General features: G+C 47.0%; 8 protein-coding genes across 8 annotated transcripts, besides 8 other annotated features; 4 read left to right on the top strand and 4 right to left on the bottom strand.

The window, feature by feature from the left end:
* Positions 1-286: a repeat region.
* A 10-nt stretch (positions 287-296) lies between these two features.
* Positions 297-450: a microsatellite.
* Position 451: 1 nt separating this feature from the next.
* Positions 452-537: a repeat region.
* Positions 465-549: a repeat region.
* Positions 550-1,136: 587 nt separating this feature from the next.
* Positions 1,137-1,187: a repeat region.
* Positions 1,188-1,204: 17 nt separating this feature from the next.
* Positions 1,205-1,242: a repeat region.
* Positions 1,243-1,295: 53 nt separating this feature from the next.
* Positions 1,296-1,473: a repeat region.
* An 87-nt stretch (positions 1,474-1,560) lies between these two features.
* Positions 1,561-1,609: a repeat region.
* A 2,709-nt stretch (positions 1,610-4,318) lies between these two features.
* Positions 4,319-6,454, bottom strand: FPSE_07661 (uncharacterized protein; the record flags this gene model as incomplete). The annotated part of the gene is made up of 2 exons (XM_009260779.1): positions 4,319-5,884; positions 5,939-6,454. The coding sequence occupies 2 exons, from the start codon at positions 6,452-6,454 to the stop codon at positions 4,319-4,321; spliced, it is 2,082 nt and encodes a 693-aa protein (XP_009259054.1).
* Positions 6,455-7,227: 773 nt separating this feature from the next.
* FPSE_07660 (uncharacterized protein) lies at positions 7,228-8,284 on the top strand (the record flags this gene model as incomplete). Its single annotated transcript, XM_009260778.1, has 3 exons — positions 7,228-7,279; positions 7,340-7,956; positions 8,009-8,284. The coding sequence occupies 3 exons, from the start codon at positions 7,228-7,230 to the stop codon at positions 8,282-8,284; spliced, it is 945 nt and encodes a 314-aa protein (XP_009259053.1).
* A 1,313-nt stretch (positions 8,285-9,597) lies between these two features.
* On the bottom strand, positions 9,598-12,501 carry FPSE_07659 (uncharacterized protein; the record flags this gene model as incomplete). Its single annotated transcript, XM_009260777.1, has 5 exons — positions 9,598-10,403; positions 10,457-11,195; positions 11,245-11,404; positions 11,457-11,656; positions 11,710-12,501. 5 exons carry the CDS (start codon positions 12,499-12,501, stop codon positions 9,598-9,600), a joined length of 2,697 nt encoding a protein of 898 aa, XP_009259052.1.
* Positions 12,502-13,088: 587 nt separating this feature from the next.
* Positions 13,089-14,232, top strand: FPSE_07658 (uncharacterized protein; the record flags this gene model as incomplete). The annotated part of the gene is made up of 6 exons (XM_009260776.1): positions 13,089-13,193; positions 13,252-13,274; positions 13,633-13,742; positions 13,818-13,840; positions 13,950-14,112; positions 14,189-14,232. 6 exons carry the CDS (start codon positions 13,089-13,091, stop codon positions 14,230-14,232), a joined length of 468 nt encoding a protein of 155 aa, XP_009259051.1.
* Positions 14,233-15,735: 1,503 nt separating this feature from the next.
* Positions 15,736-17,409, bottom strand: FPSE_07657 (uncharacterized protein; the record flags this gene model as incomplete). Its single annotated transcript, XM_009260775.1, has 5 exons — positions 15,736-15,935; positions 15,993-16,116; positions 16,185-16,832; positions 16,863-16,991; positions 17,056-17,409. The coding sequence occupies 5 exons, from the start codon at positions 17,407-17,409 to the stop codon at positions 15,736-15,738; spliced, it is 1,455 nt and encodes a 484-aa protein (XP_009259050.1).
* Positions 17,410-19,550: 2,141 nt separating this feature from the next.
* Positions 19,551-20,793, top strand: FPSE_07656 (uncharacterized protein; the record flags this gene model as incomplete). The annotated part of the gene is made up of 3 exons (XM_009260774.1): positions 19,551-19,610; positions 19,674-19,817; positions 19,876-20,793. The coding sequence occupies 3 exons, from the start codon at positions 19,551-19,553 to the stop codon at positions 20,791-20,793; spliced, it is 1,122 nt and encodes a 373-aa protein (XP_009259049.1).
* Positions 20,794-21,599: 806 nt separating this feature from the next.
* FPSE_07655 (uncharacterized protein) lies at positions 21,600-22,895 on the bottom strand (the record flags this gene model as incomplete). The annotated part of the gene is made up of 2 exons (XM_009260773.1): positions 21,600-22,595; positions 22,701-22,895. 2 exons carry the CDS (start codon positions 22,893-22,895, stop codon positions 21,600-21,602), a joined length of 1,191 nt encoding a protein of 396 aa, XP_009259048.1.
* A 2,380-nt stretch (positions 22,896-25,275) lies between these two features.
* FPSE_07654 (uncharacterized protein) lies at positions 25,276-26,528 on the top strand (the record flags this gene model as incomplete). The annotated part of the gene is made up of 3 exons (XM_009260772.1): positions 25,276-25,533; positions 25,582-26,066; positions 26,123-26,528. The coding sequence occupies 3 exons, from the start codon at positions 25,276-25,278 to the stop codon at positions 26,526-26,528; spliced, it is 1,149 nt and encodes a 382-aa protein (XP_009259047.1).
* Positions 26,529-26,651: the final 123 nt, after the last annotated feature.

Below are 26,651 nucleotides of genomic sequence, written 5' to 3'. Positions count from 1 at the left end.
TTAATATAAAAATATTATAAAAGTTTTATTTAATTAAATTATATACTTTTAATCTTTTAAGGTTTAATTTTAATATTAAATATATTATATAAGATATTTTTTTTATATTTTTTCTATTAAATTTAAGTTTTTTATTAGCTTTATTTTCTTATATTTTATAGCCTTAAAGATTTAAATTATAATTATTATTAAAATTATAATACTTTTAATAGTAAATTTTTTAATAATAATATTAATAGTCTTTTTTTAATTAAATTAATTAAAATTAATCTTTAAGATAATTAAAGCTTAATTCTTTTTAATATATTTATTTAGCTATTTTAATTATAATATATTTTATAATATCTTATTATATAGCTTAAATAATATCTTAATAAATTAAAAGCTTTTCTTAAGTATTTATATATATATTATATTAATTATATAAAGTAATATTCTTATTATAATATAGATTTTATAAGAAGATTTTAAATTACTTTATAGTAATTTTAATATTATAATTATAACTTAAGTTATTATATTAATTATTATTTTAAAGGTTATTTAAAAGCAGATAGATATAAAGAATATAAAAGAAATTACTTATAGTATATACCCCTATAAATATAGTATATTAACCCTTAATAAGCTATAGGGATTATTACTAATTACTTTTAGTAAGTAAGAACTTTTAAGGGCTGCCTCTGTATAGAGTAGGTACTTACCTAGGTACCTAACTGACCTACTAAGTGCTAAAGTACATACCCCGCGATACAGATATAAGTATCTAAGCATCTGTGTTAAAAACTGCCTACTTTTAGTGATTCGGTACCTAACTGTATTAATATACTACCTTAGTACCTGGCTATATATCTATTGACTTTTAAGGCTTACCTAGGTAGTACTGACTTTATCCCTAAGAACTGCTTCCTACCTATATTTAGTAGTTAGTATAATTAAAAAGGCAATTTTACCTTTTGCTTTCTTATATTAAGAGTTATAAAAATTAAAGTATAAAAGTAACCTTATTCTTATATAATAGAAAAGTAATACCTACTTAATAGCTTACTCTTTCTTTTTCTAATATATCTAATAAAATATTAAAATCTAACTCTCTACTTATTAGTTAGCTTACCTAACTTATCTTACCTTAATCCTTATTATTAATATTTATATTAAATAAGATATAATATTAATTAAAAGATTAACTCTCTATAGATAAGACTTTATTTATTATAAAAAGATTATTATTTTTACTTATAAGATTAGGCTTATCTCTTTAGATAATAGCTATATTATCTATTAAAGGCTAAGGCTATTATAAATATAGTTAACTATTAAAATATTAAAATAGCTATTTTTAATTATACCTTAATTATAGCTATTAAGTCTTATAATAGTAATTATTTTTATTAATTATAAAAGGAAAAAGTTAAGCTATAAATATTTAATTATATTTTTTATAATAATCTATTAAAGTTAAAAATAAAATAAGACTTCTTTAATAAGATTAAAGACTTAAATTATAATAATTAGCTCTTTAGCTTATTAATATAAGCTAAAGAGGTAAATAAGTAAAGGTTATAATAATAATAAAATAATAGAGATATAGTTTATAATATATATATAAGTTATAGTTTAAAGAAGATTAATAGGTTCTTATATAAAGGTAATTTTACTCTATTAAGCCTAGTAAATTAAATTACTTAACCTAGACTAAATAAACGTAAAGTAATTATATCTTCCTACCTATATAATATAAGCGGGCCTTATAGGTAGCAGAAAAATTCCACGACCTCTCAGTCTTAGTGTACAAAGACAAATAGCCTAAAGGGTGTAGTCTAAGTGGCATAAGCTGACCTACTAATTTCGTCTCTTATGCTTCCAGCAGCCAACTTTTCTGATGCCCTGGGGCGGGCTTGCACTGAAGAGGTTAGCGTATAAACACTACGCGGTCTTCCACTTTACGCGACTTTTAATGTTAGTGCCACTATTGTTATATCAGTTCTTGTATAAACTCTGATTCGTGTTAATGAAAATGGTCATCGAAGAAAAAGGTTCTCGACAAGTTCACATGCCAGATACTGGGTCCGATGCTTGTAACTGCAAGTGCCTCCCTAGTAGATAGCTACTGGTATTTGAGTTGGTTAGGAGGTGGGCAGTAGTCGGCCGGGCAAGCAGTCAAGATGTAGTAGCTCTTTCCACAGCTATCGAGATTCTACCTCATCTATTAGAGGCAGGTATTGCCCAGAGCCTACTAAATTACCTAGTACATATAGCATTGTCTGTCAGCATCCGAATTGTTGCTCCTTCACAGCATCAACCGATACGCATGACGGTTGATTCATTAGAATCCACATTATCCCCCCAAGATCATCAATATCCGCTGCCATCGTTACACTCAATTATGCCCAGTAGCATTTTCAGTGCCTGGCGGGCGAGATCCAAGAGTGACATCGAGCCGAATCCTCCGGAATTTCCAAAGTCTCGCATGAACTTCAGCAGCTAGAGGCTGCCGCTCAATCGCCGCAGAGCTCGTATTGACGGGCCCGAGGAGCCAGGCGGCGACGACAACATATGTACCAAGCCTGTGAATCTCAGTCACGAGAGATCACCTTCTCAAAATTCATCATCCTCCCATATTGCCCGATGGTTGAAACCGAAACGGCGAAAGACCACTGCCTCAACATCAACTTTGACAAAGTGGGAAGCATTGTCTGGTTGCAAACTCGCAGGCGTTCCAAATATTTTACATACAGGTTAGAAACAATCATTGGACTTCTTTCAGTTCCCATTATGATCTGCAACTAACCACTTCCCTGTTCTTCTTTCTTTAGAAGAAACCTTTCCTGCTTCCCGCGCAGATCTCAGTGATGCATTCCATCATGCTCAAGGAAGATGGAATCGCGACAGGAGCTCTTCGGGCAAATCTACGACAGTAGTGTCATATTCTACCACCAACGGCGGGAAGTCATCTCAGACAACTCAAGACGACTTCGAACAGGAGCTGGGCCCAGAGCTTGCCGCTCACGCCGTTGAGAAAGACCCGCCACAACTCGCCCCTTTGCCGGACATGTCTAAGTGTAGCTTGGAAAGGTCGTCGACCTTGCGAGCCTGTATAGAGAAGCCATCTGACGACTTCATTGTTGAGTACAAATCTCAGCGGCGCTCTTCAAAGAAAGCTATTCATTATGAATTGACCAGTCGATCAAGACCCTATACAGCACGGCCCAGAGCCTTACCGGCTGCTACGCTTCGACCTCTTGAGCGGAAGAAAAGGATAAAAAGCAAACACCTGCCGTCTAATGACATGGCCGCGTGTTCCAAAGACAAAATACCGGTACACTGGGCACCTGATTCAAAAGCACGTTGTCGCAGCTTACCAAAAGAGTTTCAGTGGGCTTCTGGAACTTCTGTGACCACTGGATCCGTTGTCAAGCACGATTCAGAACAGGACTCGCCTTCGCGCTCTACCTCGATCACAACTCTTCAACTACCCCCCAATGTATTTGAAAGGCCGCCCTTGTCCGAACAGAACGTTCACTCCTTGCACCTGGCCTCCCTTCAGTCTGCACCGAAGCCAGCTATTCAACGTCAGCTCTCAAACCGGTTCTCAAGCCAGGGGAGTAACATCACATTCTCTAGTATTAGTCTGGGTATATGTTAGAGATTACCACCTTGGGGTTGTTTGGATGGGCTTTTAGAGAATGTACGGCCGTCTCTTCATCTCGTAGACTGGCCATCCAATGCCTTATTGGCGTTGATCATGGCATCGGACTTGCAGCATAGGCAATATTGGGCGTGATTGAATTGAAGTCAGAACGATTGGCAAGCTGTATTGTGGACGAGAATGTGCATGTTATCGACTCCTCCCATTACTTGGTATCACAAAGACAAAGTAGTTAAACAGACAAGCAGGTAGACTAAATCACTCCCGTTTCGTCTTCAAGCCGAAACCTATCAGAAACATCAACAAAAGATATAAGATGTAACAGTACTGTTAAGCTCATATCTCTTCCGAGATTGACTATGAGGCGCCGCAAATAAGGTGCAATAGGTAGGGTATATTCAACGGATATCATTGCCCAACAAGAACGCCACATGATATGCCATGTCATCTATCAGTATTTTTGCACATATCGTACATACATCAATTGTATCTTACACTAGTTTTCTTCGCCAACCGCTTCTTTTTGAATAGTCCATGACTCTCCGACACCAGGCCTTAAGACTGGGCCTTCGTATCTCCTTGAGTGTCTCTATCCTAATTCCTTTTTCAATGAACTGTGGTCCTCTCCAACTCAAGATCTTTGACCAGCTGTGTGAAGTCAGAGGCACTCTATCCAGCCAGACCTGAACGGTTGGAGTCGTTACCACGCCTGTCTTCGTTGTGGCGTCTGCGGTCGTCACTGCGTTCCCTGCCATGTCTATCTTCATATCTTCTCTCTCTCGGGGGCCTGCCCGCTTGTGTCGTGTCCCAGAAAGATTCTATTTCCATAATAGTGTAGTATTCAGACATCTCCTCTTCAGCTGCGCCGCGACCCTTTGTCTTGCGCAGGTTGGGCTCCTTTTCTTCGCGCTGGGCAAAGAAGGCTTGGATTTCGCGGTTGATGCGGCCGCCAATGGGGCGGATCTTTTGAAGGTCTTCCACAGGAAGCATCTCTTGCTGGATGACCTTGTTAAAAGACCCATACATGATACGAGCAAGGGCAATGACCTCGCGTTGTTGGTTGTACAAAATTCCTCCATCTTGATCCGTTTTAGCCTTGGCATCGCGGAAGAAGTGATCATGGAGTTTGCGGTACGGCACCCACAAACGATCGAGAGCTTTGGTGACCTGTATACCGTATGCCCGCTTTGCACCAGCCACATCGCCGTCTATGGCACGAGATCGTAGGTGATAGTGAGTGTTCTGAACGGCAGTGAGGTAAAGACGCATTGTCTGGGGATCAGGGGTCTTGATGCGCTGCATCATGTTGTCGAGAGCACGGTCGGCATTCTTGATAACGTTCAGGTTGATGTTGTCGCGAATGCATGTTTCCATGGCCATGCGGTAGATACGCGGGCCAATAATGTCCTGTGGAACAATCGACAGAATCTCAGTGGCATGTGCACTGGCTCTGGCTTGCTTAAGTATGCTGAACAGACGCATCCAGCAATCTCTATCGGGTACCATGTTGAACTCGCGGACCAAGAAGTTCCAATATTTGATGCCGATACTGCTCTGTTTCGTTTGGAGTACAACCTGTAGCAACATTGACAAAGTGTTATTGCCAGGAGTGGCATAGACGCCACCGCCGTCCTTTTTGGCAACTGCACCTGTCTTGGGGTCGGTTTTGCGGGCGTCGGCAGCGGAGCGTTCTTGGAGTTTAGATAAGTTGGGTACATTCATGGTCTGCTCGACAATATCGAGAATCTCCTTTTTGTCAGCTATGTCAGATGACATTAGCAGTAAACGGCCCATCGAGCTGACAAACTCTTCATCGATAACCAGGCGCCCTTGCCGCCATTTGCCCATGGCCTCCCCCCAGATAACTTTGGCGCGTTGTAGAGCGTTTCTTATGTTGAAATCCTTCTGCTCATCTGTTAAATCCTTGATGTCTTTGTGGACGTTCCATCGCAAAGCACTGATGATAATCGAATAGGTGTAAGCAGTCGCGGCTCGCGTAGAATCGTTTATGGTATCGACGATAGAGAACATTGAGTCTAGATCGCCCGCTCGGTTGCACACGTTTAGAACCGCGTTCAAATGGGTTGTGTTTGGCTCCAAACGGGTGTCCTTCAGAAGGTTGTTGTATTGCTTTACAGCCTCGGCGACAGCAAGCTTGGGGTGTTCGGATCTAGCGAGACCGCGAAACAAGGTAGTGTAAGTCAAAGCGTTGGGGAACTGCGCACGCTTCTTCATCTGTTACCATGTTAGAGTCTTGTTTGAAGTTCGTAATTCGAGTGGTATGCGTACGTCGTTGAATATTCTGATTGCTTTGGTCAACTGTTGTTGCTGCAACATGTAGTCCATCAACAAGGTCCACGGCACAACCAATTGCAATCTTCTACTGCCCGTCTGCACGACATAATGGGCTTCTTCAAATCTGCCTTTTTCCAGCGCTTGCCTGACATATTGTGAGAATTTCCATGGATCGTCACCCAGATATTTCATCTCCTCTTTAGCGGCCCGTTCCATTTTGAGTTTTTCCTTTTCCGCCGAGGCCGAGTTCTCAACACCATCTTCAAGACTCCTTGGAGTGTCTTTGTTGAATTGTTTCGGCGCTCGTGTCTTTGATACAGTGGTAGTTGTCGTTCCCGCTGTTGGTGTAGCTCTCGCTGGTTTGACTGCCGTTGAATCAAACGTTCGCTGGGATTTGTGGAAGGAACGATATTGAGACTCGAGAACAGGCCTGGTAGCCAATCTCTGGCGTGAAAAAAACTGTAGAGCTCTGCGTAGGCATGCGCCTCCGTATATTAACTTGTCGGCCATCATGAATGAACAGTTGGTCGCAAATCGTGTGCAAAGAAACGTCCCACAGAGAACTATCGAGTCGCAATGCCGATCACGAAAAAAGTGTCTTATCTTATCTGTCGAGGGGTCTTGGGGTAGGAAAAAAACTTAAGACCCATACTCCTAGTGCAGAAAATAAATAGTCTAAAGGCGGGTCGAAGACAGGCTAAAGATGACCAAGTTATTGTGTCTCTAGAACAAGTAGAATTATGTTTTCTGCAACCTCGAAGGGTCTATGTATTCCATTAGGAGCGGAGCAATTACTTACTATCTACCAACCATAACCCAAGAGCCGCGGCGCTTAAATTGCCCGCATCCCTGCTCGAGTCCCTACACGCACAAGGGGCCTGCTTCCAAGACCCCTCTCCCCTGCATCCCGCGCTAACCTACTTTGAGTCCAGTTGGAGACGCGCTTCGCGGTCACAGTCCAGTCAATGTCTAGGTATTGAGAGTCCAAGCGATGAAATTAGTGAGTCAGTTTATGCCATTCCAGACTAGATTCTTAGGCTGTATATTTTTTGTAGCCTGATGCATGTGGCTCCTCCACATTTTGTTACCCCCCTACAACGCTTCTTAGTAACCGACCTAGGACAAAGACAAAACAAGCGAAATATCTACAGACTTACTTATCCATATTTCCTCGCCGCATCAATCATCCCGGTTTTTTTCTTTTCTTTCTTTTAATTCATCGCTACCTACGGCTATCAACTACTCCAGTCTTCTTTCACTGCCTGTTCGCAGAGTCTCCAGCCATGGCTAAAACAAAGAAGGTTGCTACAGATTTCGAAAAGATCATCAACGAGGGTAAGCACGGAATATCCAGCTCGAAGGACCTCCTCTCTTTCTGACACTAATACTCAAAAGGGCGCGAGCGAAAGAAGAACGAAGCTCTTGCCGATCGCATATTCTCCAAGAACCGCCGCCAGAGCGCGCCATCCAAGCTTGGTTTTAAATCTACTTCAAGCCCCTCGCTCGCAAGTCGCGTCGGCGTCAGAAAGGTACAGCAGCGCGCCGATGGCCGAGGCGCACGCTCGAACGCTCCCGGTAACGTGAACGGCGAATGGACTCATGACCTACACCACTCCATCTCAGGCGACCTGAGCGCCCGCATCTCTGCCCCCAATGGCCCCAACAAGAGAGCCAACAACCGCCGAACAGCTCGCCTATCCGCCGCTGTTGATCGCATGGACACTTCAGCCGATGCGCCTCAGCAAGTCAACATAGTAAAGCCGAAGGGGAACAGCGCCGGCAACAGTTCCATGGGTATCACCATCCGGGGTCTTGCTGGACCATTCACTGTCATGGCACAAAACTTCGCTCCCGGCACCACGCCCGCCGATATCGAGAGCGCCATGACTCCCATCGGAGGCGAGATTGTGAGCTGTCGCATAGTCAAATCGAAGCCTATCCTCATTTTCGAGTTGGCTTTTGCCTCTCGCGAAGGTGGCGAACGAGTCATTGAAACCTTTAATGACAAGACTGTCAGTTTGCCAACATCGAATCGTCCCGAACACGCACTGACCTCCTCTACAGGCTGACGGCAGAATCATCAAAGTATACCCCAAGCTCGGCGCGCCAACAAATATCACGTCTCCCAACCCTCCCAGGGATGCCCCTAGCGGCCCTCGTGGCAATCGCGCAAACAGACTCACCAAGGACAACATTGTCGACGGTTCAATGGGGTTTCCTGACTTGATGCAGACTGCTGCCACAAATGACTCGTCAAGGAACAACCAGCTGTACAGCGACAACCTTGCTGGCGGCAACCGAAGAGGCCGCGGTGGCCCAAGGGGTCGTGGCGGACGATAGGTCCATCTCCATTCAATCCATCCATGTTTTCAAAGGCGGCTCAGGGGGTCGGAGAAAACTTGGGTTCTGCCAGATTTCCCTCCAGGAGAAAGAAACGATGAAACCAGCTCACACCAATTCCCACTGATCCGCTATCAGACTGAATCTCGTGTTTTCTTTCCCCTGGAATTCTAGAGGATTTATTGGGGCGCAAAGAATAAAGCCCCTCATGTCAGATCTAGATGACATCACCCGGCCTGCTAATATCGTCTCTTATGCTCGTAAGCTCTTAGCAGCCGAGTGTTTTAACAGGGTCGCAAGTCTGGTTTTTGGGTCTGGTTTTCGGGCTTGGAGTTTGGAGTTAATAGTTGGTCCTTTATACGATAGTGCCCACCAGCACAAGCATCCATCTGACAGTATTTAACGACTTCATGCACCGACCATGCGATACACACACAGCGCTGGAATCAAGCAAGAAGCAAGTCGTTTTCATAAGGGGTTATTCGTGATATTTTATACCTCCATTCATCCTCCCAGAGTTAACCTGTGAAGCCCCCATCACCCCCATCAAACAAAAAGCAGATGACACCGATACAACTACACGTTCGGAGCCGAAAACCAAAAGTTCCTACCCCATGATATGCCAAGCGCGTTTCGTCCTCGTACACCAAAACTTAATACCAGTATAACAATATTTACAGCCAGGCTACATAGCACGCGGGCAGGCTTCGTTGTCACCTGCTGAGGTTTAAAACTCTGCACCATGTCGAATCCCTGGCTGGTCATTCCGCCCCTTAATGATATACCAACAAAAAACAAAAACAAAAAAGGAAACCGCCGCAAAGAGTAACCCCGTTGGATCCTGCGGCTGTTTCTGTGGCAGCTCCACCATGTCGAGAAGGGACTCATGAGAAACCTCACCGGTTCCATCATGGACTTAGCTGATACGATCCCATACGCCCCAGAACTGACATGGGAAACATTGCGATTGGGCTTTTCAGAATCCCGACTTCCAATCCATTGAGTACGCCCTTGGCGCAAAGTTTCTTCCAGCCCTCCTCTTCGGCTGTTCCAACGTATTCGGCCAGCATCACCTGAACAGACTCGCCGAGATCCGTGGCGCCCTGTTTCGTGACGTTTGCGGTTTGGAAGGAGAAACGAATCCCTATTATATTGAACCGTCATTCAGCCTTTTCGTAAGTACCAAGTATGAGCATTGGTCTGTTTTGCTGCCGCCAACGACAAACGTCGGTGGCGGGTCATCCTTCATCGATTAAAGGCACCTTTCTTATAAGTTGGCACAGGCATCTGGTCCCTCATCAAGCTTCACCACTTCAATGCCAGGTGTTTTGATTTCCCATAAAACCTTCTTCAAGAGTGCGCTCCTCCAAGTTGCGAATGAAGTCTCTGTTGCCCCGGCCCCCTTGCTGTACGCGGCTCCCTCTTCGGTTTGCCGCCGTTCGGTTGTCGACGTTACCACCCGTCATGCTTTCCCCAGTAGGTGGGTAATACGCTGGGCTGGGCTGCAGACGGATTGGTTGACTGGGATCGAGATGGCTGGCGACTCGTTGAATGGCGGCTGGAATGCCGCTCTGTTGCTGCTCCATGGTAGATGCGCGTTGACGCACTGGTCTAATACCCCCTTGCTGGTGCTGATACATATTGGGCTGGGGCATTTGCGCATACTGGCCTTGGGGCATCTGTTGGGGCTGTTGGGGGATAGGCATTTGTCCATACTGGCCATGTTGTTGGCCATATGGTGAGGGCATATTGGCATGGCTGCTTCCCTGAGGATACATGGTGTTGTTTCCGTACATCTGCGGCTGTGCATGCCCCTGCTGCGCATACTGATTGGCATTTGCAGGGTAGGGATTGGGGGCGGCCGAGGCAGCTTGCTGTTGCGCCGCTTGCGCCCGTTGCTTGCTGAGCGCCTCGGCTTGTTGCTGCTGCTGGGTACCAGGCGCCGGCGATCTGTTCAGAGAGCTCGACTTGAGATTCATTGGTGGTATAAAAGGACCAGTGAACTTCTGCTGAGTAATAAAAGGGTGAAGCTTGGCTTGCTGTGGAGACCATCTTTCCAGAGGGTTGATGGTTAGGAGACCTCGAACAAAATCGATGAATGCAATGCGATTGTTCATTTCTGTTTCAGTATGTGTCAGTCGCGTTCAAGGTATCATCTAAATTGTATCTTACCTCTGTCGATTTCGCTTTGCTTCATGTTCTTTCGGGGCATGGGGTAAGTTTTGATAATCTCAGGAAGGGTGTTCGCCTGGAAATACTTCTTGCTGGGCTGCTCTTTAGTATTGCGCTCCCGGGCGTATTGTTCCATTGGCTTCAGCTGATACGTCCGTCGTCCAAACTCGTCCTGTCGCTTTTCAAAAAAGTCGCCCGCCTGCTTGCCCATCTCGATCATCCAATTGGGGGGGTTTCCCAGCATCTCGACAATTCGCGAAACCTGATTGTACTCCGAAGATCCGGGGAACAAGGGAAGGCCCAGGAAGAGCTCGACCACAATACAGCCCAGAGACCACATATCAATGGCTGATGAGTACGGTAGACCGAGCAGCACTTCCGGAGATCGATAGAATCGTGACTGGATATAAGTGTAGACAGTCTGACGCTCGTCGCAAGCTGAGCCAAAATCGATGATCTTGATGATTGGGCTCTCGAGGTTTTTGAGAAGAATGTTCTCAGGCTTTAAATCGCAATGAATCAGACGAGCCTTGTTCAACAACGCTAGACCATTGAGAAGCTGCTGAGCAAACACGCGAACCAGCGTGGTGCTGAGACCCCTGAACTGGTTCTGCTTGATAAGTTCGTAGAGGTTCACGCTCAGAAGTTCAAAGACCAGGCATAGATGCTGTCGATGGATAAAGGTATCCTTCAGGCGCAGCAGATGATGGTCATCGTTCTTGTCGAGTTTCGTGTTGAGCTGCAACTTATTAGTGCTTGTGTTTAACGCCAGGTTGAGAGTCTCGTACCAAGTCAAGGACGGAAACCTCCATCATACTCTGGTTGAAGTAGGCAGTGCGGTTCTTGATAACCTTGACGGCGACCACCTCTTGTGTTTTAAGATTCTGGCATTTGACGACTTGGCCGAAGGTACCCTGACCCAAAACGTCCAAAATAAGATAACGATTCCTGTGACAAAGGTTAGAGACAGAAGTCCGTAATGGGGCCACACATGACATACTTGTGGCCAGCTTCCTCGGAACCAAGAATATCGTTCACATAAAGAATATAATCGCTATCTTCGTTGTCGTAACCATCATTCTTGGTGCCCTTGCTAGGCTTTGTCAACACTCTGCGGGGGTTGCGAGACGACTCGTATTTGAAGCTCGGGTTACAAATACGGTAGGTGGCAGGCAGCTGGACGGTGAGAGCCTGAAGGGGCTGTACGAATAATTAGCAAGAAACTATGCAAAAGATTGAGAACATGAGCATACGCTGATAAAGCCACCTTCGGGATTTGCGCGACGAAAGGGTGGCTGCGAATTAACTTTGGGTTGCAATTCGTTCGAGGACGACAATGGTTTGAACTCTGGAACAGGTCCTCTGATCACTTGCTGAGGAACGGGCCGGCGCGGAGACTTAGGATCGAGGTTGAAGGCAGCGTCGAGATTGCTGACAGCAGATGAGGGATAGTTTTCCTGGTGGCCACCAGACGCGTAGGGGTTGATAGGAGGCAAATGCTGTCCTGGCTGATGTTGACGAGCACCGGGGAAGTAAGGAGACTGGGAGTAATCTGGCTGGCGTGTGGGCGATTGTCGCTGTGTCGGGCTGGTGAATTGGCTGTTGGAAGCAGACTTGGGCGCGTAGGGCGAAGTGGGGGACAAAGTCTCCATGGGCGAGTATCGTTGAGCAGCAGAAGACTCCTGGGGAGAATGAAGATTAACGGGACGGCTGCCCGATTGATGGGACTGATGATGAGGCCTCATGGGGTATTTAATACCGGCATGAGCATCGTGGGCATCGTGCATTGCGACGTCGCCGTTTCCGTCGGGCATCTGAGAGAGTGAGATGGGTGATGCGGTCGCGTTTGGGTTACCAACAGGAGCAGAAGCAGGAGCAGCAGCAGCTGAGTGAACGGGGGCGCCGCCGTGGAACTGGTCGTATTTATATCCGCCTTGGGGGGGCGGTTGGCTGGTATAGTCTCGAGAAGTCTGGTTGCTGCCGTTGTGACGTCTGGAGGAGCCAGGCGAGTTTGCGGCGGGATATTGCTGCCACTGAGGATCCATGACACTGACTGGCTGTTGCTGCTATGGAAGCTGGGTGAAGCAGCTTAGAGCGACAGCGTCAGGGGTGGCAGCGATGAAGTCGTGGCAATTGGTGGTCAGCAGCGAAATCGTTGAAGCTCTTGCTGTCACAAGTGGGGTGGGCAGTGCGTGGTTATCGGGCGTTGACGATGATGTCGACGGTCGACTGTATCCCAATGATTTGGGGGGGCTGGACGTAGGATTGAGGAGTAAGAAAAATGAGAGCAAGAGGAGAAAGTGCAGTGTACTATAGCGTTAAGTATTGGGTAGCTAACTTGGCTGCTAGCAACGAATACAATACAGTACAGAGAGCAAATAGGACGAGATGGTTGGCCGGCTGCTGGTTGGGTCGGATGCAATGTTGGAGATGGATCGAGTTGGGTCTCGTCGCGTAGGCAGTCGGTGCCGTAGTAGTAAAAGCGAGCTAACCCAGGCCGTCCGAATAGAACTAACGTCAGTGTGCTACCGTATGTGGTGCAGCGAAGTAGTGTAGACGAGAAGAGATGTTGTTTAAATCAGCGCACCGAATCCTCACAATATTGTACCGCAGCCGTACAGCACAGCTAGAGATGAGGGGGCGGGAGGATTGGGCACCGCAATCAGCAACCAGTGGAGGCCCAAGCCAAGGCCTGGGGGTGGATATGGGTATGCCCGGGTATGGGCACGTCAGGTTGGTAGGTCTGGTAGGTACTGTATGGAGTTGGCGCAGACAGACTCTGTTATTATTGTTAGATGCGACGCAAACGTTGGCTTAGGTACGTGCGATGGAGTAAGGTAAAGAAAGAAGAGGTTCGATATAAGAAGATGCGCCGAATTCTAATCAAAGACTTTTACAAATGAAAGAATCCATTGCATCCATATGTTGATGAGTTATTGTGCTGGGCGCAGCTGAGCTGAGCTGAAATGAGTTTAAAGGTTGGGTTGATGGTACAGGCTGGAGAAAAAGAAGGAAGAACAGAAACACCTGCCTTTTACTTCACATTGCTTTGGAACTCTATAATAGGTAGGTACTCGCGATATTGCATCCATGCCCGCCCATATCTACTAGGGTTTAGCACTGGAAGTCAATAACAATAACAAAATTTCAACATATTATCTCGTACGTGGGTACAGATATGCTGTGCAAGAGTTGGAGACAGAGAAATGTCGAGTCCTCATTACGCATGACGTTTTCAAGCAGCCACTTTTGGATAACCTACCACTGCACGCCATCGAATTCACAGGTGCGCCAGCTATATTCGTCAACCTTTAAAATGTCCCAAACAAATCGTCAATAAATAAATAAATATTACACCAAGCTCTCTTCCCATTTATCAACAAGGTGGGTGCAATTGATGAGCAAACAACCCCAAAGCCGTGGACCTTTTTCTGCTAAGTCTCACTTGAGCTTCTTGACTTCAACTACAGGGACCTGCCTACAAACTGTACAGCACCTATACGAGAGAAACATGCAAGAATTTATTACAGACCAGGTTACGTCTGTTCTTACAAGGCCTGAGTGGGACCGTCAAGGGGGTACGCCTCAGTGGGCAAGACATGGAACCTTGTATCTAGGACCTAGCAGTGATAACCCCCCTCCAAATTCTCTGTGTAGTATGTGTCGAGAAAGGTAATCAACACACTTCCCTTCTTGTATTATTTCCCCTTCCCCGACTACAATTATTAGTAGATACTATGGTGTCTTTCGATGTCTTTTCACGCGATCACAGTTGAACAGATACGCAATGAATATACACATATGCTATTGTCTGTGAATCACAAGCTTTTAGAGTCGTCCTGTATTAGTTTCTGACTCTTCCTGCAACACGAGCGACGCGCAACCTACTTATTTACCCCGGAAATTACCAGCTACGAGTCCAATGCTCAAGTCGGCTTCTGACCTAAGCTTCTGATCTCCAGATATTCTCACATGCCCACGTCCACACGCTGATGTCGTTGGCATTGGTTGTTCTCTCAGTCTGTGTAATTAACAACCCAAACTCACCACAAGCCCCCATGTCCGTAATGACGTTCTTCCTAGGGTCTTTGGGGATTACCACGGAACAAAAAATCAAGTTTCACATCCCAAACGGCTTCCGGCCCTTTTCACCCTATCTGGTAGGACAAGACCTCGACATCTCCAGGTTCCGCCCCGTCCATCTTATTGGCGTTTCATGAGCTTGCCGCCCATCCAGCTCCAAGTACGTGGCTGTCGTGTCCAATATTGACGACCTGGCCAGGGTCCACTGGTGCCAAAAGAGTCTTTTAAACACGTAGAGCTGTTGCCATGCCAATCGCTATAAAACCAAGACTATGCTCAGAGAATCATGTGCCAGAATAAGGCCGAGGTTTAGGTAGCACCGCAGTTAAGTGAAGGCTCTCATTATGTTTTATTCCTTCATCTTACGTCAATCGCAGGTTGTCTACTTTTTCCTCATCTCCAAAGACAACCCTATGTACGAATGCTTGAGCATCTTAAATTGAAGCTTGGACTTCCACCTCTCCTTAACTTCCCCAGGCCCTCCCCTTTTGTCATCAGTCTTACATAGTCGTCAAATCGTCGTAGCCCCATTATTTCGTGAGCAAGAATTATCAGTGTGAAAAGAAAAAGTGAAAAAGAGAAAAGATGATCCCGTTAAGAAAGAAAAGTCACCGCTAAATACACAGATGGAAATCCATGAGATGGAACTGCCACCCCCTTCGCCAGCCACCGAAATATCAGATGCTTCGTGGCATACAAGAATGGACGAAACGCTCATGACTTCGTCAGATAAGGAAACTTGAAATGCCAGACCGACACCTGACCCAATGCAACAAAGTCAAGGTGAAATACTGGTGGTATCCTGGAGGTTGCGCTCGTACAGAGAGATAGAGACTGAGAAACATGTGGTGCTCCTTGGCTTTTATCGACATAACAGCAAGGGAAGAAAGAAATGTATACATCCGATTGAAGGCAAGACAGGAAATTTGCCCTTTTCTCCCAGAACACGGAAAGGGGGTATCACAGGCCCATACTGTAGTAATGCTTGGAGATACTGAGAAAAATGTAACGGAAGCAACAGAAGCAAGCGCGGGAAAAGAATCCACAAAGAGGTGAGAAAGAAGAAAGAGGGTCATGAAAAGCGGATAGAAAGAAGTCCGACCCGCGCCATGATCTCGCGCAGCAGCTCAGTCATTACTTCACCAAGCCTTCATCCAGCTTTTTGGTTTTTCTTGCCCTGATTTGGTCGTTGCCCCCTAGGCCTGATAACCACCAAACCCATTGTTGAAGTTCTGGCCAGGGCGAGGCTGGGTCCATTCAGCATTGGGAGGTTGCTGACCTCTTCCGTAGCCGCCAGCACTCTGAGGAGCAGCGTATCCCATCGGCGAGCCAGCATATCCAGCTGGCGACCCGGCTTGCGGGCCACCGTAGTTACCAGGCTGTCCGCCGTACTGGGCTATCATCGCGAGTGTTAGCTACTGTACAGTGTAATTATGATTCAACCTCAACTCACCACCATACTGGGGGTAATACCCGGTAGGCGTGCCCGGGAAACCAGGAGCCTGAGCACTCTGCGGGCTGAAAGGCTGGACAGGGTCAAAGCCTCCCTGAGCATTGGGCGTCTTGTCCTTGCCCCACTAAGCAAAAACGATTGTTAGTCACGGTCCCTTACAATAGATTAGAATGCAAGATGGACAAAACATACACTGCACTTGAGAGGGCGGCCATTGACGTTGTAGCCGTTCATCTGACAGATGGCCATAGCCGCGTTCTCATGAGAGTCCATCTTGATGAACGCAAATCCTCGGTCAGCCTGGAACCTAGACTCAACAACAAAACCGAAGTTCTGGAACAGAGGCACAACGTCGTTGGGGGTCGTGTAGGGGGTGAGGTTTCCGACGTAGACGGTGGTCTGCCAGCTGGGGGTTTGAGTTAAGATGACCTCGTAACTAGCGACGCCATGTGCTGGAAATTGGTGATGTCCGTAAGGAGTGGTGGGAGTCATGCCCATCGCCTGCATAGCCTGCTGTTGGGCCATAGAGGGTTGCCCCTTCTGGTTCGCCCAGTTGCATCGAATAGCTCGCGAGCCGAGCCATTCGCCATCCATAGAGCTCAGTGCCTTCTCGGCCTCAGGTCGGTCACGGAAAGCAACAAATCCGTAACCTCGAGATCGGCCAGTCTTCATATCCCACATCACGCGAGCCTCGGAAACGGACCCAAAGGCAGAGAAAGCTTGCGTAAGGACTTCATCGTTGACTTCGTTGGACAGGTCACCAACAAAGATGTGGAAGTGGTTCGAGGTATCCTCCTTGTTCGTAGTGTTGGACTGGTAGGCCCAGTTGACACGGATTTCCTGTACAGCATGTTAGCGTTGGGCGCCCACCTTCGAATTTCGGGTTGTGTCGGGGTACGGTACAGATTGATGAACTCGTCGTCCGTTGAGGGTCTGCATAGCACGCTCAGCGGCTCCAGGGTCATCGTACTCGACAAAGCCATAGTTGTAGCCACGCGCCTAAGAGAACGGAGGTTAGCTCGCCATGTCCACAAGTTTCCTAATCGGCCAAGGGAGAGCTTACATTCTTGTCAGGGATGATCTTGACGTTCTGAACGTGACCCGTAGTCTCGAAAATTTGACGCAGAACTTCCTCGGTCACTCGCTGGTCCAGTCCACCAATGTAGAGTGCACGCTTATTAGGCTCAGGGGCGGCGCGACGAAAGCCACCCGCGCTGGTGGGCGACATAATGCCTCCATTGTCGGCGGATCTGGGAGAAGTGATAGCAGTCGGGATCGGGTTGTTGTTCTGAGGGATGTGAAGAGGCGGAGGGGCCATAGGCTGGCCATTCTGACCAGCTTCGTAGCCAGGGGCGCCAGCACCAGCCTGAGGAGGAGGCAACTGGCCTGGGTTGGAGGGAGCACCAGCGTCGGCCATGTTGAATGATGTGATGTTGAGTCGAGTCGAAGAGGGTGTTAGGGGGAGATGGGGGAAGAAAGAGATGGACAACAGAGGTAAGAGGTAGTAGAGTAGGGATTGGAGCTACCTGTTAGCTGTGCTGTGTTGTACCGTAGTTGATCGGTCGAGGTGGAGAGTCGGCGGTCGGTGACAATATGTATGTACTCGTACCTGGGTATTTGACAGGACAGGGGTCCAAGTGGACGAGAGTCGACAACCCGGAGCTAATTATGACACGGTGGGCACAGAGAGAGAGATAGGGAGGGGTCTCGCTCTGGCTCTGGTTCTCTGGCCTGGTAGCCTAGTCTGACAACGGGGTCCAGACGAAAGCAAGGGACGGTGATTATTGTGGAAACTCCAACACCGTTGAAGAAGCCCTGAAGTTGACACACGAGCGGCGGAGGCGTAAAGTTGGTTCAAGAGGAGAGAGCTAGTTTTTGAATCGTTCGTCAGGTAAGTTTGCGGGTGTAATATAGCTATTTGTAGTACTGCGATACGGGACAAACGAATAAATTTAAACGTTGGCTTCAGCCGTGAGACGTGGGGTTGTTAATTTGTTGGAGATGAGAGCTGTTAGGCCGGTGCGGGCTGGAAGAAGCCGGTGCCACCTTGCTTCCATGTAGGAAGCCTGCCAACTTCAATATGAGGTGCGATGAACCGATAAGCCAGTGTACAGATAGTGGAAGAGAAATGGCGACCTGAAGGGATAATTACAGAGGGAGGGAGGAAATAACAAGAAAATGAAATCTAAGAGAGAAGAAGGACTGCAAGCTCGCAAGGAAACCTATCACGAAGATCACTTCAAAAACTGCAAATGTTTGGAGGGAAATACGGGAGGGCCCTGGAACGAAAAGGTTAAAAAAGTGTTCAAGGCCAATGCGATCCATAGAACAGGATGTCGATTAGGCATCTTTACTTTGCACAGTTTCACATACAGTACCTGCTACCGACAGTACCTACAGGCAGGCTGCATATCTGTAAGGAAATGCAAGAAAATGCAAACTGCTAACCTACAAAGACAACCACGGAGACCCTGCAGGTGATCCGGTCAATGTGATTGGCTGACTAATATTCTAGCTATCTAATCTGAATCCCTGTGTCAGGGGTTATAACGAAGGGAGAAGGAGAAGAACTCCAAGGAAAACGAGCAAGCATTTTCGGGTTTGCATGGCTTTAGAGGAACAGGTTGGAACCTCGCATAAGTTGAGCCGAGACACAAGCTTGGTGCAGAGTACAGTTTTGGCACCTGGCCGTTCTAAGCTTCAAAGGTGATTTAGTGCAAGCATTTGCATTCAATTCGAGATGCCGTACAGCGACCACCAATCTTCAGGAGTATCCATTTCAACTTCTTTTCCCACATACCAACCTAACGTACCTAGGTACCTATTAATATACAAAGAATAGCAGTGAATCAGAGCAAACACCAGAGCCCTGATACAGATCCAAGCAACAGATAGCAGCAACGCTCCCTATGGTGTCTTTTGTGATCAACTGCAAGAATGTCTGTGGGCGAATTGGGCTCGCCAGACTTGAGAGATGATTGGAGGGTCCATACCTGTGTTTGATGAGAGCCAGAGATATGTATGTAAGTGAATAAAATGGGTCCTGGGAATATGGAATTTTGAAACTTTCCCGTCCTTTATTGAAAGCATAAATAAAGCTGCTAGCAGCTCCTTGATGAATTTCCCCAGATATATCCTCCTATATGTATAGACCTTTAATTTTATGAATAAACTTGGGAGGGAAAAAATAAAAACAAACCCAGTCTAATATGACTTCTATGCATTCATTAGCTTTTTTCCATTGACTGCCCAAAAGTCAACCGTAACTCCTTACCTCCATTAGTAGGTTTCACTGCTGAGACCACCAGTGAGTCCAAACTTTCAGGCCGGTGCACGTGATGTCGCTCCTGCCGACAACACGCGCTTTACTCAGTAGGTCCAGCCTTCAGGTATGTTACTCTCTCTACCTTTATTCAACATTAACGACATCTCATCATATGTCTGACATCTATCCCCGCGTTACATTGGTCAGGTTGTTTCAAACAGATCCTACAGCCTGTCTGTAACTGAACTTCTATTCCTCTCTGCCTTTTTTTTTTCTTTGTACACGCCTCAATCATGGCGTCCCAATCCTCCCCGGACCCGCTGGACGTCCTGCAGGCCATGGTCGACGACGTCGTAAGGAGCACTCTCATACTCATGTGATGAATAACTCAACCCCCCCGCTAACACTCTATCTAGCTGGTTCACACTGGTAAAGCCCTCAGGGCCTCGCGTAAAGATATTCAGGGCAATGCGCAGCCAAGCCAAGCGACACTCAAGTCCAAGTTGCCTGAATCTATTGACGGCTTCCGAGAAGCCTTGCACAAGTTGGAATGGGATATTGTGAGTTTTTTCTAACCCTTTTCACCTCATCATGTTGCCAATTCTCATGCTTCCCTAGATCGATGCCAAATCTGTCTTGATGCGTGACATCAAGCGGATACAGGCGCAGAAGCAGCAACAGAGCCAACAGCTTCCAAAACAGCAACATGTTCCAGCACCTCAGCCCGTTGAGTCTCAGTCCAAGTCGCCCATGGTTATTGACCTTGAGTCGTCACCGCCTCCGCCTCCTCAGGACCAGCCCATGACAGAGCTCAAGGCCAACAAGCCAGTCGCCCCTTTTCCTGACATGGGCATGGGGCTCCCCGATATCGGTCAGTCCGACCAGGTGATGAAGGATGAAGCCAGTCAAAATATGGCACAAACTACAGCGCCCGAGCAGCCCAAGATAAAGAGCAGCGTCTCTCCGGCGCCAGCCGCAACTGCTGCCATGGCCCCCATGGCCCCAATGCCGGTCATGGAGCAAAAGTCACTGGATAACCAGAACAGTGACGTGATGGACCTTACGGCTGATGGACCTCACTCAGAACTTAATTTTACAAATATGCAGTTTACGTTGGCTCCGACGAACAACGACTCACAAGATCCATCTACCACTCAAGAGACGTTGTTCGACTCGGCAACATTTGCTCCCCCTGAGGGTGCTGATAATATCCTGGGTCTCGACGACCTCATACCAACCAACAACAACTCACAGACGAATATGTCTCAGTTGCCTACTAGCTCTGGTGCGAATGCAGTCAAGCAGGAGCCTGCCATGAATACAGATAACCAAGGATCAACACAGAAGACATCCAATGACAATTTTGGTTCAGTCTTTGACGATGATATATTTGGCAGCCTCGGTACAGGCGGCAGTGGTCTTGCCGACGGAACAGGCGACGCTACGTACGAAGACCTCATTAACGGCGACGATGATACCAACCTCAACTATATGGAAAGCGAATTTAACGACCAATACTTTTTCAATCCGGTGTAGTATTCCCGGTACGTTCATAGCCGAAGTGTATCGTTTTGGAGAGTCGCCATGGTCAGGCAATGCTTGGCTAGACAATTATTACGTCGACTTTATGTTGGCCATTTTGACACGATCAACCCCAACTATTTTGCTTTGCTTCTACTATATGCCAAGACAACTGGGTCTTGGCGAAACAAGAAGAAAAAAATGGCCAACAGCAAGCAGAAAATTGCTGTTACTGGCTGCACACATCAATGGTTGATGGTTAACTCTGGCACGGTACTTCTTGGCTCGGCGTCTGAATTTCGCGACAGGCCCTAAAGTTCAATAACAAGTTTTGCAACTTAGTGACCTTGGCAATGGCGTTTTCTCTCTAGGTTTTTTTTGTTTTTGCTTTTCTTTAATGGTCTCCAGTTGCCTGAAACGTTCGGATACAAAAACGGGTTAGGTGTTTGGGTGTTGGATTTGTCTCAAGATTGGGTTTGCGAGTTAGAATGATGAATTGAAATGTTTCTACGAGGATGGTGTTAAGTACCAAGGATATCATGTTTTTGTATATACAGAAATCAAGCAGCTCTCGCTAAATGAACAGGCTGGACAAAAGTTACAACTCTTCGAGAGTCTACTCCACCTCTTAACTTCTACCTAGGTATAAAAACAGCATCTTCGCTATAAATATCAGACAAAAAGAAATCAGCACGGCTGCTGGCACTTGACAAAAAAATTTTTGGACAAAAGAAAACGTTGATCATGATTCGTTTGGGGTGTTGTATCACACCATTAGGTCTTGCAGGTCAATGACCATAAAGTCTGAAATTGCGCTCAGGTCATGTAGTTGTGGCAGCAGCGCGGGCCTCAAGTTCGCGGCGCTTGGCAAGCAAGCTCTTGAAAGCGCCAATGCAACGAACAAGGGCTTCTTCGTCGTGGGCGCAGAAGCGATAGCTCTTCTCCTCGGTAATAACCTGAAGGCAATGCGTCTTGCTCTTACTGAGAGGATCGAGGTCGACAACATTGACGACAGCGGACATTGGTAAGATCCATCTAGCTGTGTACTCAGACTCGTCCTTGTAGAGAATAAGGTTGCGCGGTCGAAGAACAGCCCACATATCCTTCCATTGGCGCATACCTCTGCGATGACGCAAGAGGTAGAGCCGACCCTGCCAAATTACGCGATCAGGGTCCTGTTCAACATTGGACACGCTAATCTGGCTCGTTGAGCGGATACCCTGGCCTGGTCGAGGAACGGTGCCTGTGGGAATGTTGCTGGGCGACTTGGCAGTAAGGCTGTCAAAGGAAGAATCTTGAGGACGAAAAGCTTCGCTATCGGAAAGATCGGAATGTGACGCGAGCTCGGCACCCGACATTCCCGAGGATTCAAGTATCGACGATCTTCTCCTACCGCCTGCCGAAGTGACGTATCTTGGGGCAGATGATGCCATAGGTTCCGGGGAGCTCGAGAGGAAGCGTTCGTGCTCGTTAGGCTGGTTGCTGTCGATGGGGACTGGTTTCACGCCACTGCTGGACTGTTGCGCAGAACGAGGGTTGGCCAAAAACATCTCGTCCTCCTCTTCGTCGATGCGCGCGTCCTTTCTTATCAAAGACATCCATTCTTGGGCGTCCTGGGCAGAACTGGCTTGGAAGTGGTAGTTGCGAGATGGGGAAAAGAGACCAAAAACGTTTTCGCGCTTGTGCTTAGGATCTTTAAGTTCGGCGACAGCAGTGAGCTCGGATAGGTAAAGCTGGTGTCGCAGTCGATCTTCGGTTTCGTTCTTGTATAGGGAAAGGGTGTTGGGTCGTAGCACAATGTAGACGCTCTTCCACTTCTGTGTTAAAAGAATAGCAGTCAGTATTGTCCAAGCAATTTGATGCGCATAGTGCAATGTTGCGAAGGGGATTCAGAGAGGGGTGGGTATCAAAGAAAGACTAACCTTTGTCTTTTGTGTGCGCTTTTGAACATAGCCACTCTTCAACACGCGGTCGAAATCGAAGCATCCATCGTTGTTTACCGGGGAAAAGACAGCTTCAAGATTGGAGCTACGAGGTCGCGCGGAAAGATCAAGTTTGGTGTCGGGCGAAGATGCATGGATCGGATGCGCTGCTTTCTGAACAAGTGTTCCGGCCATTGTAGACTATGTCTCTGCGTAAGGTATCGAGTTCAAGTATGAGTATGAGGACGATAGTGGAATCACGAACATTGACGGTTCGTGTGGGAAATGGGCGGCGTTTTGTTATGAGATTGCGTAGCAATTAATCGAGTCGAGCGGTCGGGAATCAGAAGCAGTGTAAGCGGTAGAAGTCTCGTTGTATAACGTGAAGAGATTGATCGATTTGTCGAGAGGTGAGAGAGGTTGGGACCACAAGCAGGGGTTCAAAACCAGGTTGTGCCGTAAAGATAGATGCCTAATGCCACAGGAGAAAGTCGTGGAAGTTGATGTGTTAAGTTCGTGGACGTGGAACGTAATACTGATGCGGAATATAGTTGGTGAGACTTGGGGAGATGAGTCTGGAACAAGTGGGCGACAGGTTGTTTTGTTGACTGTCGTGACAGATTGTTTGGTGTTGTCGGGATGCGTAGTACGTACGTATGTGCAGGGAAAGGGAGAGTAAAAAAAAAACGAAGTTGATGGTGGATATGAACAAGGACAGACGGGAGGACGATGATGTATTATGAAAAGAAAGGAAAAAGAGTTTGCTGGTGAAAGCTGATCGAATGAGAAGGTTTGAATGACGATTGAATGGAATGAAATGGATGTTGTATTAATTGCGGGCTTTGTTGCTAATAATATTGGGAAAAAGGGAAAGGAGAGTGACGACGGTACTAACTAGTCTAGGTACCTGTACCGCTGTAGTTTTGATCGGCAACGGGAACGGTGGTTGTTGCAGAATGGTAAGAGGGGGGAAAAACAATGCAATGGATCCAATCCATCCAGTAATGACGGCGGAGCCAAAGCTAAGCAATAAGCCAAGCCGCAGATCTACAGGCCCGGTACTTTTTTGGTACAAACTGACAGGGCCTGCCAAGGGAGCACCGTCGCTAAATTACAGTGACAGTTTAGGTATTTCTAGCTCGATGCCAAGTATCGAGTGTTGTGCATGGATGTTGTTGTTTTTTGTTAGGTTTGCTCGCAGGTGATGGGACTAGGGAGGGGGCGTTTCAGGCTTTCCTTGTGAGAAATGATGGTTATCAGTTAGCGTTGATTTTATTTTGGTTGAGCGAGCGAGGACCAAGCAAGCAAAGGCCATGTCTCTCTACTGATGCACTACATACGCGTCCACAAGGCAATACAGCGGTCAAGCGAGGACCAAAGCAATGGAGCGATTAACTAGAACCCAAGGTACCAAGGCATTTGGTATAGTCATATACCCACCTGCGTAGCAACTGGGTCATCAAACAATTGAAAACGGATACAAATCACCCGTCGTCAATCAATTCCTTTTCGCATCCGGACTCAAGCAGTAACCAAGGAATGGATGAGGGGTTCACTCTCAATTAAGGTTCATCAGCTTGTTGATCACATCTCCCGTCAGCCTGGGATTACATCAAGGTGGCGGATGTGCAGACGATGGCGGCCCAGGCCCAGAATCAACCTAATCTGATTCCGCGCCCTGTTGAGAGATGGGTCGTCTTATGTATGATGCTGCCCCCCCTCCATCAGTGTTCGTAAGGACTACGAGAGCAAGCTGAACAGGCAATGCTTGTTTGTGATGGTGATGTCAAGACAGGCTGTGTTGAATAAGGAGAACATCTGTTGAAGGTTAGACAAATGAAAAAGACATCATTCATTTTTCTCTGATGTAGGTAGGTAGGTATGCTTAGATCCACGATTATTGGGCGTCATGCACAACGGTTTTAACATGCGTTTACGTATATGATAGGTAGGTGTAGGTTCAGTGGATGACAGACAGCTGTTGCAGTTGAGAACCTACGATATACTTTACTGTACGTCGCTTAACCTGATACAGAGCGCTTCGGCAAACCTAGAGTCCACAAGTTATAAGCTTTGATGACACGATTCTCAGCGGCTAATCCATTGAGGCTCAAATATTCAATGCTAAGGCCAGGGACACGAGACCCGTGGTGGAGAATTCGGGAGTTTCATCAAAGCGAAACACTCATCGATAGGTATGTCTCAGGCTGCTATCCTGCACCTGGTCATTAATGCCGCCCGTCCTAACAAGTTTAGTGATGATATGTTATCTGGCTTGAATTGTGTCCATTGAGTTTTTTTTTTTTTCATTTCATGACCGAGGTGTTCATGTTGAGTCACCGGCCAAGCACGCGAGAGAATGGAGTAACAATAACCTAGCCACTTAGAGTAGACATACAGTCTCATAATGAGTTAGACTACAGAGTAGCACCTTCGTATAATATGAACATCTGCGACTAATAAAGTGACTGGCAGGACTGGCAAATAATCATACCTACCTACCTATCACCACTAACAACTCATTTGTACAACCTGTCTGTCTAGCCTTACTAAACACGCTCTTCAGCAACACATCATGACTTCTCACGAACAACCCCAGGATCCGACAGATGCCAAACAAGAAATTGCATCCAAAATAAAACACATTCTTGATGGAACTTGTTTTGCCGCATCGGATCTTCGAAGACTGTCCGGAGGTACGGCCAACTTTATGTATCATGCTACTCTCAAGCAATCATCATCCAGAGATAAATACCAAGATGGCGTCGTGGTCAAACATGGCGAGGGCTATGTTGCAAGCTATCCATCATTCAAGATATCAACATCCAGATGTGTAAGATAATGCTCACATTACGAACATCCAGCTCTAATGCCAGCACAGGCCGTCGAGTACGAATCTCTTATTCATCTCGCCGCACTCCCTCCATTACAAACTCCGCATTGTATGATATCAACGCCAAAGACCTATTACTTCAACCAAGACACCAACACTCAGGTTCAGGAATACCTCCCTCACGCTCTTTCTCTCAAGGAATACGCTCTTGAGCACTACTCCCCCTCCACTCAAACACACAAGCCACAATGTGATCAGCTCGGCCACGCTCTAGGAGCTTGGCTTCGTGCGTTCCACGGCTGGAGCCAAGAACCTGAGCAAGCTGCCATGCGTGAGGCGTTTGCGGGGAATAAGGACGGACAGGGTCTTAAAAGCATAATCAATTACCAGCGGCTGCTGCAGATGGTCTATCAGCATCCAGATGTTCTTGGCGATGCAAGGGACGTTCTCCAGGGTGTCAGCGATCTAGCGGCCGGGGAGCTTCTCAATGAAACAGATCTCTGCCCTATCCACGGCGATTTCTGGACTGGAAAGTGAGTTTATAAAGTACAGCACTAATGGCCATTCTCATGAGCTAACAATCGACCAGTGTCTTGATTTCCGATGTTCCTGTAACAGACGGTGGCCGCATCCCCGTCCGCGTCGTCGACTGGGAAATGTCCCAGCTTGGTGTTCGACCTGTTGATCTTGGTCAGTTCATCGCTGAGCTCTGGTCGCTGAAGCTGTACAGAAACATAGATGCTGGTGAGTGGCTAATCCGGGCTTTCGCTGCCGGTTACGGTTTAGTAGACGATACCTTTGCCTACCGTGCAATTATCCATGTCGGTATTCATATCATTTGCTTTGGGAGCTATTGGTCTATAACGCCAGGAGAATTGAGCGAAGCTGAGCAGCGAAAAATCATGATCAAGATAGGTAAAGAGGTTATACTCAAGGCTTGGAGTAGAGATCGAGAGTATTTCCGAGGACATCTTCTTGGTTGTTTGTTCGGTTAGCTTAGAACTATGCACCAGCAACTCGTAATGCCCAGCCTGCGATAAATGGTGAAATTCCAAAATTCGTCCTGGTCATTTGTATTGGTGACAATCTGTGCCGTGTAAGTGAGAAGTACCAAGACT

Source organism: Fusarium pseudograminearum, chromosome 3, assembly GCF_000303195.2.
Source record: "Fusarium pseudograminearum CS3096 chromosome 3, whole genome shotgun sequence".
NCBI classification, from domain to species: Eukaryota; Fungi; Ascomycota; class Sordariomycetes; order Hypocreales; family Nectriaceae; genus Fusarium; species Fusarium pseudograminearum.
The sequence above is the reverse complement of the archived record's forward strand: the minus strand, read 5'-3'. Positions and strand labels throughout refer to the sequence as shown.